The sequence below is a fragment of the Microtus oregoni genome, unplaced genomic scaffold, assembly GCF_018167655.1.
Source record: "Microtus oregoni isolate MIOR12 unplaced genomic scaffold, Mior012 000032F_ref0000030, whole genome shotgun sequence".
In the NCBI taxonomy this organism is placed as follows: domain Eukaryota; kingdom Metazoa; phylum Chordata; class Mammalia; order Rodentia; family Cricetidae; genus Microtus; species Microtus oregoni.
Window position 1 is genome coordinate 16,434,137 of NW_024543091.1, and position 12,924 is coordinate 16,447,060.

Sequence of the window (12,924 nt, forward strand, 5' to 3'; positions counted from 1 at the left end):
CCTCACCACATATGTGCTAGGTAAGCACTGTACCATAGAGCTACATTGCTTCTGATGTTCTCTGTTCTGTTAAAGCCTTGTTCCCAGCCAGGAAGCCTTTACTGGCTAGCTAGGTATCCCCAGTTTTGTGTGGCTGAAGAGGATGTGCCTATATATAGACCAAGTAGGCCTATCTATGTCATAGGAGCTCAGAAAATATGTACATTCTGCCTTTTATTCTGCTTCGAAGATTTCCTATTAAGTTTATTCTGTAGCTTAATACTGTACTAGTGTCATGCGCTCTCATGTCTCTTGTGTGACATTAATTTACTTTAAACTTTGAGAGTGGATGTAGAATTTAGTTAGGAGACACTCTAAGAGATAAAGGAAGGAGGTTATAGTGATTTGGACAAGGGGTAGTAATGACTATACAATGTGGAAAGATTCCAGAGTGGGTCAGGAGATAGATCAGCCAAATATCTTCATTGGATTTGAAAAATAAGTGATTTCTGGGTCCTCTATAGATGGTGATAGTGAGGCATGGTGGCTCACACCTTCAATCCTAACATTTAGGAAGCTGAAATAGGTGAACCTCTGTAAGTTCAAGGCCAACCTGATCTACACAGCAAGTTCCAGGACAGCCAGAGTTACAAAACAAACAAACAAAAAAACAAACAAAAGAGATAGATAGATAGATAGATAGATAGATAGATAGATAGATAGATAGAGATACAATACAATGTTAAGGGTTTAAGATACTTCTGAGGTGACATTCAAAGTGGAAATACTGAGTAAATGCTTTGGACATACAAATAGAACTTCAGGATTTACAAGAAACTACTGTAATTTTGGAAGGGGGTTATAAGAAAAGTGGTGGCCCATGGCTTTAATCCCAGCACTCGGGAGGCAGAGGCAGGTGGATCTCTGTGAGTTCGAGGCCAGCCTGGTCTACAAGAGCTAGTTCCAGGTCTCCAAAGCTACAGAGAAACCCTGTCTCGAAAAACCAAAAAAAGAAAAGGACTCAGAAGAGAGAACCTAGGATTAAGATTTAATGAATGCCAGCTTTTAAAGGGTCAACTCAAGAAAGAAACATTAGTAAAGACAGCTGAGAAAGAAGAGGGCACTGGGGTGGGGGGGGGGGGTGTTAAGAGTGAGACAGCAGGGAAGCTAGGGAAGAAGAGATAAGAACTCTGAGGGTAGAGTGGAAGGAGGGGACCAGAATGGCAGCAAAAGAATTTGAGTTGCTTAAGAGTGGTTGGAATGGAGAAGGCAGTAGCAGGCACTCCTAGAAATGATTTGCTGAGTGCTAGAGAGATGCTTCAGTTAGGAGCACTGGCTGTTCTTTCAGAGGATCTGGAACCCAAGTCATGTGATTCTTACACACACACATACATAATAGAAATAAACATTAAGAGAAGCTTGTGTATATATATATATAATAGTTTGCCAAAATAGGAGATATTATTGAATATAAGGGTAATGGCTCCTCCCTGTAGGGGATTTAGGGTTGTAGGTATGGATCCCAAGGTTGGCGTTTTTTATGTTTTTGTTATATTTTGTCTTATGAGGCAATTTTACTATGTAGGTTTGGCTGGCCTGGAACTTACTGTGTAGATCAGGCTGTCCTTGAACACATAGAGATTTACCTGCCTCCTAAATTCCAGGATGCAAGTATTCCACCACCATGCTTGGCCTCAGACTATATACATTGCTAGCTCAACCTCAAAATCCAGGACCCAAATGATGTTTCCACCTCTAGTTCCCGTGCACTAGTACCATAGTCACAGACCACTGCACCTGCATCTGGCTCTTGGGTTGTTTTGTCTGTTTGCTTGTTTGTTATTCATTACTATTGGGGAGTGCACAACGTTGTGTGACCACTGAGGCACAGACACTTGTCTGCCATGGTGCACATGTGGAGGTAAGGGGACAACTTTAGCAAATCAGTTCTCTCTCTTTCTACCATTTGGGTCCCAGGAATCAAATGCAGGTTGTCTTTTACCCCTGAAACAATTCTACTGCTCCCCCCAATTTTTATTTTCTTTAGTGTTGGAGACTTGACTGTTTTAAAACATTGGCAGGCTCATTAGAGAGAGAAAAAGTGAAGATCCTAAAGAAGTTAGAAACAAAGCATAAAGATGAAATGAAGTGTGGGTATCTGTCCCACGCTAGTGAAATCAGCATGTGATTTCACTGTATTATTTGTTTGTTTTGAAACGGGGTCTCCCTACATAGCCCTGGCTGTCTTGGAACTCACTGGTACACCAGGTTGGCCTTGAACTCACAGAGATTCACCTCTCTCTTTCTCTGTGTCTCTCTTTCTCACTCTCCATCCCCCCTTCTTTCCCTCCCTCCTGAGTGCAGGATTAAAGACATGTACCACTATACAGAGCAACCTGTGATTTTAAAAGGGATCTATCTGTGCATTGTAATGAGGGGGAAATAGGCTATCAGGTTTGCTTTTGCTTACTTTTTTCCTGTTAGAGATTAGAAACAAAAAGTAGTGCTCTGGGTTATACTAAAGTTGGTAAGAAACAAATATGAGGTTTGAGTAGTAGCAGAGTGGTAAAGAAACTTGCTTAACAGGTTCTACAAAGCCCTGGATTCATTCTCCAGCACTGCTAAATAAATAAATACAACAATAATTTGTTAATTCTTTTTACACTTTGACTAAGAGTGATAGCTTCTTCCCCACAGAATTTTAACATTTAACATTAAGTGAGAATCCATTTAGTTGTTTTAAAGGTGACTGATAAATGAGAAATTTATTTTAAAGGTAAGAAAGGGGAGGAGAAGGGGGAGCAGGAGCAGGGAGTGACTCCACCACAGGCAGAAGTGTGTCCTTCCCTAAGAAGGGGCCGAAGGACAGCATGTTGTTCATTAAATAATAGCAGATTAAATAATACATGTGTAGTTGAGTGGTGGAGCACTCCCACATACAAATGGGCTGGAGTGTGTCTCCGTTTAAGAACATGCACTTGCCTCACAGAGCTCCTGCTTGAGGATCTGAGGTACTTCTGGCCCCATGGGGCACTGCACTTGTGCACCAGCCACACACAAACACATAGTTTGGGGCTTTTTGTTGATGTTTAAAGGAGCAAAATGGTACACAGAAAGGGAAAGGCTGGTTTGGGTTAGATTGGTCCTATCAGCTTAATTTTTTAAGTAAATAAAACCAGACAATGTAGAATTTTTTTGCATATGCTTTCTGGTTGTATCTCTCTATTTTGTGAAATGAGATTGTAAGCCCCAGAGCTGTTTGTCAGTTAGCATGCCAGAAGGTTCCTCCTGTTCCATTGTGATGTGTTGACTACCAGCTCCAGGCAAAACCAGATGAATTTGAGCAGAGAAGCTATCTGCTTGGGCTCTTTATTGGATTGCACAGATCCAGGTAGAATAATTACTGTACTTCAGACATATGACTTTAAACATATTCCTTAATATAATGTTGGCTAGTTTAGGAAAATTTAACAAATTTTCATTTGTTGTTTCTGATTAAGGGTCAACTGTATTTGTTGGTAACAGACCAGGGGTTTCTTACTGAAGAAAAAGTTGTCTGGGAAAGCCTGCACAATGTAGATGGTGATGGGAATTTTTGTGACTCAGAATTCCATCTTCGACCTCCTTCAGATCCTGAGACTGTGTACAAAGGTCAACAAGACCAAATCGATCAGGTAAAATTGTTTTTCCCCACCACCCATCGCATTGTCTAAAGTGCATATTCTTTCTCTTCTTCCCTCCCCCCCCCCCTTTTTGAGATATGGTCTCACTATACCCTGACTTGTCTGGAGCTCCCTTTGTAGACCAGAACTCAGAGATCTGCCTGCCTCTGCTTCCCAAATGCTGAGACTAAAGACTTGTGCCACCATACCTCACTAAAGTGCATATTCTTCACTGAGGCAAGGTGATGTGCACATCTGCTTGGGAGACTGGGGGATGTCACTGAGCTCACAAGTTGGAACCAGCCTGGGCAACATAGCAAGATCTGGTGTCAACAAGGAAAAGCAAATTCTTTTCAAGTGTCAGTTTGTTTATCTAAAACTTTTGATTCATGCATTAATTTTATTTATTTGTTTGTTTTTCAAGCCAGGGTTCCTGGCTGTCCTGGAACTCACTATAAAGAACACTATGGCCTCAAACTCACAGAGGTCCACCTGCCTCTGCCTCTGAGTGATAGGATTAAAGGCATGTGCCACCATTGCCAGACTATTCATCCATTAATTTACCTGTGAGTTCTCCTCACATCTCCTAAATAGGAAAGTGATCATTCTATAAATTCTCTGTGAACATCAATTATACACTATGATTCAGAAGGTGGATTGTGTTGACGGGTCATAGTGAGGACTTTGAATTTCACTCTAATTACACTAGATCAATTATGTTGAGGATTAAATGTGGAAACCGCATGAACCATTTTATTGTATTTCTTTACTTAGTTTGTTTGTGAGTGAATATGTATATCACAGTGTACCTGGAAGTCAAAGGACAGTGTGCAGATCTGTCCTTTCCTACCAACCATGGGTACTAGGAACTGAACTCCAGTCATCAGGCTTGGCAGGAGGAGCTGAAACACAGACACACACAGTGAGGGGCTCTCTCTCTCTCTCTCTCTCTCTCTCTCTCTCTCTCTCTCTCTTCTCCTCGTTGTCCTGGCTGTCCTCGATCTGTAGACCAGGCTGGCCTCGAACTCAGAGAGTCACCTGTCTCTGCCTCCAAGTGCTAGGACTAAAGGTGTGCACTACCACCACCCAGTGAGAGATAATAAGTAAGTAAATAAATGTAAAAAATAATGTATCGGGTATAAGTTTGACCAAAATTAACTTCTTCTCCTAGGAGACAATCTCGGTATGTAGCTAGAAGATATAACTACCCAGTAATTGAATTCGACAATAGCTACTTTGGCTTTAAAAATCCTCTTTTGGGGCTAGGAAAATAGCTCAGTTTATAAAGTACCTGCTGCCCACTCATAGGACCTGAGTTCAATCCCCAGCACCCATGTAGAAAGCTGGAAATGGTCACATACACTTGTAATCTCAGTGCTGGGAGGCAGAGACAAAATGATCCCTGGGACTCACCGGCCAGCATGAAAACCTGAGTTCAAATTCCCAACATCCATGTAAAAAGTTGAGTATGGCAACGTATCCCTGTAACCCCAGCATTAGGGATGGAAACACGTGTCTCCTGAGAGCTGACTATCTGGCTTGGCTTAGTCCAAAAGATGAACTTCTAATTCACTAAGACACCCTGTCTCAAGACAGTTAATACAGGGAGTAACACAGACTGTTTCAATGCAGAAAGATAACCAGTGTCCTGCTCTGACCACCAAAGGTGTGCACACATGCACATACTTGTACTACTCCCTCCCCTCACACACACAGAAAGAGAGAAAAAAACGTGGATGACACTGCGGTTGTCCTGGCTTCCACTCACAGGCAACTTTGAGGTGAGCCAGGTCTATATAGCAAGGATCTTCCTCAAAAATGAGTAACTAAGGACTGGAGAGATGATTCAGTTCATTCAGGCTACTCTTCCAGAAGACCAGGTTTAATTCCCAGCAACCACATGGAGGCTCACATCTGTCTGTAACTCTAGTTCCAGGAGCTCTGGCATACATGCAGGAAAAAAATGAGTAACCAAATGATGTAAAATAAAAACCCGAATCATTCTTTGAGCTGAATATGGTATTAGCTGTAGTCCCGACCCTCGGGATGCCCAGGCACACAGATCTGAAAGACCAGCCTGAGATACTTCATAAGACCTTGTCAGAGCAGAGCAAAAGAGTCTGGGGGAGAGGGGAGAACTGAGCAAAGAATCTTAGGAAGTTCTTAAACTATTTAAAAACAATGCTAAATAAAAAATAAAAAGCGTAAAATAGTTTTGGAGGGTGGGAGATATGTTTGAATTTCTATGTGAATGTGGAACATACTAGAGGCTATAAATATTCCACAGTTACATCTGTTACAGTGATTTCAGCTCTCACGTCTGCTTTTCTGCCTTTTCTGCATGTTCCTTGCTCACGTGTTTCTTTTGAAAATGGGAACTTTTTTTAATAGCTTTCTTATATGACTTATTTATTGCTTCTAGAAAAGATTTTAAACTAAATGCTAAAACTGTGTAGAACCGTGATAATAATGAAGGAAATCTGTAGCTCTACAAAGAAGAAAGTCCTTAGAAATAGAGCTTTAAAGGCCTATGCTGTAAAAGTCATTCTCAGACTCATAGTGGGTGTCTGTTCCTGGGTCACATCTCAAAGCTGAAGCGCTGTGATTGAACTCCTCAGGACTACCTTATGGCACTGTCACTGCAGCAAGAACAGCAGAGCCAAGAGATCAACTGGGAGCAGATCCCAGAAGGAATCAGTGACCTGGAGTTGGCGAAGAAACTCCAAGAGGAGGAGGACAGACGGGCCTCTCAGTACTACCAGGAGCAGGAGCAGGCACAGGCGGCTGTGGCTGCTACCACCACTTCCACACAGGTCCAGGTAAAACCGTAGCTCTGTGAATCTCAAACATGACAGTCACTTTAGCAGTAAAAGAATTTCTGCTTGGCAGAAACAGTTGTAAGTCAGCTCTGGCCTTTCAACTGTGTTAGCGGGTCAGCACCCAAGGGGTTGAGGCTCTTTTGTTTGTTTTGCTGGGGCTTTTTTTAGATTTATTTATTTTATTTTATGTTTTGTTTTTCAAGAAAGGATTTTTCTGTGTAGCCTGGAACTCACAGAAATCTGTCTGCTTCTGCCTCCCAAATGCTGGGATTAAAGGCATGTGCCACCACTGCTTGGCTTAGATTTATTTTATGCGTTATGAGTGTTTTTCTTACATGTGCACCATGTATGTGCCTGGTGCCTGTGGAAGTCAGAAGAAGGCATGGGATCCCCTGGGATTAGAGTTATAGACGGTGGTGAGTCACCATGTGGGTGCTGGGAATCAAACCCAGGTCCTCGGCAAGAACAAGTCTTCAATGTTGAGTCATCTCTCCAGCTCTCCCTGTGTGATGTTTCACATTGTTCTAAGGTTTTTACCATCCAAACATATTTCTGATTTCATGAAGACATTTTTTTCAGAGCTTCTGATAAGATAGGAGGATCTCAAGAACTTGCTGGCCACCAACTTAGCTCCAGATTCTGTGAGAGAACATCTCTCAAGGAAATAAGATTGAGAGTGACAGAGAACACCAGATGAACACCTCTGACCTCACACTCATATCCTCCAAAACACACACGTGTGGCTTAAATTCTAACTGCTATTAATCAACCATACAGGCCAGGGAGTGGTGGCACACACCTTTAATCCCAGGACTAGAGTTTAATCTTGGGGGTGGGACCACAGAAGCAGATGGACCTCTTGAGTTCAAGGCCACCTGGGCAACAGATGATTGGCTCTGTCTAAAATGGAAACAGAGCTCTCACAAAGAAGCTCGCGGCATTTGGGATCCCACACCTTTAATCCCAGCGCTAGGGAGGTGGAGACAGGAGCGGTATGGCTAGGCAGAGAGGAATATAAAGGAGTGTGGCGTCTTCAGTATTAGAGGAGACCATAGCTCACCCATTTTCAGTCTGAGGTGGAGATAAGAGAAAGTGGCTAGCTGCTTTGTCTGTCTGTCTCCAGGTTGAACCCCAATATCTGTCTCTGGGTTTTTATCATTTGTGCTACAATATCCCTTTCTGTCTCTACTTCCCGAGTGATAGGGTTAAAGGCATGTGACTCCCAAGTACTGGAATTAATGGTTTGAGCCACCACCAGTTGTTTCTCTTTTAGACTGAATCAATTTCGTGTAGCCCAGGGTGACCTTGAACTCACAGAGATTTGTCTGCCTCTGTCTCCTAATGCTGGGATTAAAGGTGTGAGCCACCACTATGGCTAACTAGTGGCTTAGCTCTGTACTCTGATCTTCAGGCAAGCTTTATTTGTTAGATTACAAACAAATTATCACTACACACACACACACACACACACACTTCTCTCTCTCTTTTTCCCTCTCTTTCATTAAAATACATGTAAAACTTCTGCTTCTAAATAAAGCACTAGCTATCCAAACTTAGCAGGCGAGTGCTACCGTATTATTTTATTTCATTCAAATTCTCTGATCTCATAGTACACACTTATTATTTTACACTCTCAGTTATCAGGATTCTTGTCTTTTGCTTTAAGATTTGTTTGTTATGGTACACAATAAAGTCTTGAAGAAATATTACAGTTTTCAAAATTGTCAGTTTAACATAAATATTTCTCTTTTGAGGGGGTGGGATGAGACAGGGTTTCACTGTTTAGCTCTGGCTGTTCTAGAACTTGCTTTTAGACCAGGCCAACTGTGAACTCACAGAGATCTGCCTGCCTTTGCCTCCAGAATGCTGAGATTAAAGGCATGTGCCACCACTGCCCAGTTACATAAATATTTCTTCAACTAGAAGCTTAAATAGTTTAGATAATTACAGATTTTGAATAATGAGTACATAACTAATTATACATTATTTGTGTCAGTTATTCAGTATATTAATTACTTCTCTTACACCTGACAGAAGCAACTTAGAGATTTGTTGAGATCTGCAGGAAAGGGTACAGCTCCTCAGGATGAGGAAGGCATGGTTGGACAGTGTTCAGTGGATGAAGGTGGGAGTTGGTGGCACAGCATCTCCCATCCTTTCCATCAGGAAGCAGCAACCTAAGCAGACAGGAAGACATGCCCTGCCACTTGCCTCACATCCGCTCTTATGTGGACCGCCAGGCCCTCTTACTTAAGATACCCCAAACTTCTCACAGCAACAGGCCAGCAACAGGGACCGGGGCATCTGCCATTCAAACCTTAACACCTGTAAACAGAAATCGTGCCCCGCAACATCTGTATCTGTGAGGATACCTTTTGCCTTGTGGTTCTAGCTAGCTCTGATTCTGTTCCGGTGTGTGTTTCTCCTACAGCAGGGCCAGCCAGCACAACCCTCTCCATCAAGTGTAAAACAGCCTGGAAATAGTGAACGGAAACGCAAAGAACCTCGGGAAAAAGAGAAAGAAAAGGAAAAAAATAGTTGTGTGATATTATAGGAAGTGCTGGCATCTGTGGGAACCACCTATGCAGATGACGGAAAGGAAGACCCAGTACCTACCGTCTGTGCCTGATCTCTCAATGGATTTTGTTCTTGTTTTCCAGGGGAAGGTTGTTACTTTGTTACAATCAACTTTTTTTAAGTTACACAATATACTCTTTATGAGCTGGAGTTTTGTTACAAAGTGGAACTGTTGTATGTTGTCACTTGTAGCCAAATAAGTATATCACTTCTATTTTATGTTTAGTGATATGACAACTCTAATCAGTTTGTAAGCTACTGTGTGTCCGACAATGGATGGAGGTCACCTGAGTGAGTCCTATCCTTCTCAAGATGTAATTATCAGCACAGTTATTTCTGAAACATTTATGCTAAATTATGTTCTAATCCATAAGAAATGAGGAGTTTAATATAGGGAGAGGAAAAAAAAGCAGGAATAAATGACCCTTCGTTGTACACTGAACTGGCTCAGCCCTTGAACAGCTTTACCTTTCTTTAGCAATGTACATTTTAGATATTATCTTGAGAACTGATAATGAAGCTTGGATCCAATTTAGATAGAAAATTTTTTTATTTTCCAATAGCAAAAAAAAACCCACAAAAATTATATGACACTAATACATATAACCTATTCAAATCAGATACTGACTTTGTAGTATTGTGAGATTCTGAGGAATTTTAACACCTTTAGGTAACCTGAATGGTGGTTTCTGTTTGTTAAGGATGTGGTGAGTGAGACCACACTCATGTTTTAGCCTTGTAAATAGGATGGCAGAGAAGAGCAGAGTTCACTGTCTACCTTTTTCTAGATTTACCTTGAACCTTAAATTTTAAATCATGTTTATTGCTAGAAAATTAAGCATAGTTATTTAAACCAACAAAAAGCACATTTCTGAAGGAAAGTTAATCTCTTGACTCTAATGAAAAGATATTAATAAAATTCTGAACATAGCAGGAATCTGAAGGAATTTATGTAAAAGCAGTCAGATTTTTTAACTTATGAGAACCAAATAAACCTAAGACATCTTATATCATTTATAGGATTCTGAAAGAATATTTACTCAGCTTTGTGATGAGGCAGCACATATTGTAATTTCTAAATCAAGTTTGAAAACGATCCTTAACAGTCCTTTTTATATACTTTGTATTTAAAATTTGTTTCAGTCATTTTTTTTTAAAGATTATTGCCGGTACAGGTAGCTGTATGATTTGCCCTAAGCCTCAGTAAACTTGTTTATTCAGGACCATCACAAATTGAACGTCCAGTCAGAGAATATTTCTTGTGGTCTGGAGACAACGAAAGACTACAAAAAAAAAAAAAAAAAAGTAGTCTAGAGTTTCTTAAGACTATTGTCATCAACATTCTCCATGATCCCAAACCAACTGTAGGATGGATCTGTATGTAAAAAGTAGAGTTTTATTTATGAAAAGTATTATTCTAAGGGGAAAAATTCAGGGCTATGCTGTATCCTTTATACTCTTCTATATTACATGTCTACTTATGTTCTTTGTTATTCAGATTTCCTATGCTAGCATGGGAACCAATCAGAGAACCTGCTGGGCTATAAAATTTGTGTATAAATACTTGGTAAGTCTCTTGATTCCAACCTAGAGTGAGTATAAACTGTCAAAGAGCCCTGTGGTGGGCTGACTCGGCAGAAACACACAGACAGCAGCACTCTGATACTCCGAGGAGAAGGCTCAATCCTCAGGGTTTGCTTTTCCCAGAACCGTCTATATTTTAATTTAGAAAACAATAACCTTGAGTAATTTTAAAAAGCATACTTGAGGCATATTTTTCCATTATTATATACAATATCTATTTATTGCCCTTAAAATCTCTATATAGAAATTGTTATTTTTACTATCTTAATTTGTTCCAAAGATAATACTGCCATACTGCATTCCCTCTAGAAGAAAAAGAGAAACAAAGCAAACACAACTCACTCAAAACCAGCATCGCTATCAGATAAGTAGGTGTCAGTGTGTACTCACGACAAGCAATGAGTTGTGTTTATTAATCCAATCTTATGTCAGATTTCCAAGTCGGGCTTGGTTACATTCCTGGAATTGTTTGATATGACAAGAGTCATAATATTTGTTTTGATTACTGTGGGAGAAATTAAATGTTTGACTCTTAAAACAAATTTGTGAGATGCTTTCCTGTCCTCAAAGGCTGTCAAGGATCGAAACTGTCGCATGCTTGTTTCCTATGTTTTGCTCAAGGTAGCAAGTGGTATTCAGGCATATTGTTGCTTATCTGGGCACAAAGGACTTTGAATATGGTATTTTGAGGGATTTTTCCCCCTCCCAATACTTTGTAATACTTGAAATTGTTATACATATCTTGCTAACAGACGTTAGAATTTAAACATTTTGGAGCTTAATGTTTCTAGACTAAATTTCAGGCACATTTGACCAATGTGCCCACTCAGCATGAGAACTGGCAGGAGGCAGGTGGAAGAGCAGATAGGGTCCCTGGCTTTTCTCTTGCTTTCAAAGCAGTCTTAAAGTTTAGTAGGTCAGTCTTTATTAGTGTGCACTTCTTGATGGGTAACCCTGTTGTATAACTTGCTCTGACTTGTACTAGTTTGTCAATACCAAGGAGCATGTTCTGTTTCTGAAGTAGGTTTCCATGACCTCTGTTTGGGTCTCAAAGCAAAACCTCCTATCAAATGAAAGTCATCATTTTACAAATATGCACAAATCCCAGCACTCGGGAGACAGAGGCAGGCGGATCTCTGTGAGTTCGAGACCAGCCTGGTCTACAGAGCTAGTTCCAGGACAGGCTCCAAAGCCGCAGAGAAACCCTGTCTCAAAAAACCAAAATAAATAAATAAATATAAAAATATGCACAAACACGCCAGGTTTCGGAGTGTCACCCAGATGTAGAACATTTACCTGGCATGCTCAAGGCCCTGGGTTCAGTCCCCAGAACATGCATATGTGCACAGACACACTGAGAAGTATGGTGTCAAGCAGTTAATCATGGCGTTGGCTTTAGGCCCAGCCAGTGTTCATGGGCAGAATAACTTCCTCCATGTTTTAAGGTCAGGCTAGGGTTTGAGCAAGACAGAGGCTTAAGTTTGGGTTAGGTGATCTTGTTTCTATTGCCTCGCTTTTCTTCAGTTTGTTTTGAATTCTTCCTCATGCTCCTCATATCAGATATAAGTTTAATAAACTCGTGTTGGCCATTCTGTTCTCACACAACAGCTTCACAGCATTTTGTTTTCTGTGAGTCATAAACTCAGTGCAGACCTTGAGGACCAGAGGGCAGCTGTGAGGAAAAGGGATGACTCATGATCACTGTCTGTGTTGGCATGTGAACAGATGTCTGTAAAAATCCTAGCAAATCAAGGCAAGAATTTTAAGAACTGTCATTGGTCTTGCTGTGTAGCCAGCTGGCCTGGAATCAACTGTTGTAGCCCTGGCTAGCTTCAAACCCAAAATCCTCCTGCCTCAGCTTCTCACTGCCGTGATTACAGGCATATGCCATCATAGCCAGCTTGTTTAAACTTTTGTAAAGCTAACAGCAAACGGATTGCATTTTGCTTACCTTTCTTATCCATTGTACCAGTTACTATTTTTCTTACGAAAGCTTATAGGTTTGCACATATCACTGTCATAGGCATAGAATTTAAAATGAAAAATTAATGTTTGACAAAATAAGGCAAAGACATTAAAGGTAATTATTCATATTTTAAGGGATTAGACATGTGAAATCCTGGATCATTTGATGTTTGAAGCTTTTGTCTGAACATGGTAATACACACTGTCACCCAACCTTTGAGGAAGGTGAAGCAGGAGGATCCTGAGTTCAAGGCGAGCCTGGGCAAGTAGTAAGACCCCGTCTCCAAACACAAACCTGACTTTGTCTTGTTTTGGTAATCATTGTGCGCCTCAGTTTC

At 40.9% G+C, this 12,924-nt stretch overlaps 1 protein-coding gene across 2 annotated transcripts in view; it reads left to right on the forward strand.

Annotated features, from left to right (window-relative positions):
- Window positions 1-10,786, forward strand: part of Mindy2 (MINDY lysine 48 deubiquitinase 2) — a 65,350-nt gene extending 54,564 nt beyond the window's left edge. For both annotated transcript variants that reach the window (XM_041679442.1, XM_041679443.1), the window contains 3 exons: window positions 3,480-3,653; window positions 6,260-6,460; window positions 8,892-10,786. In XM_041679442.1, the coding sequence (XP_041535376.1) occupies window positions 3,480-3,653; window positions 6,260-6,460; window positions 8,892-9,014 (498 nt within the window). In that variant the 3' untranslated portion in view covers window positions 9,015-10,786. The remainder of the gene's footprint in view (window positions 1-3,479; window positions 3,654-6,259; window positions 6,461-8,891) is intronic.
- The last annotated feature ends 2,138 nt before the right edge of the window (window positions 10,787-12,924 follow it).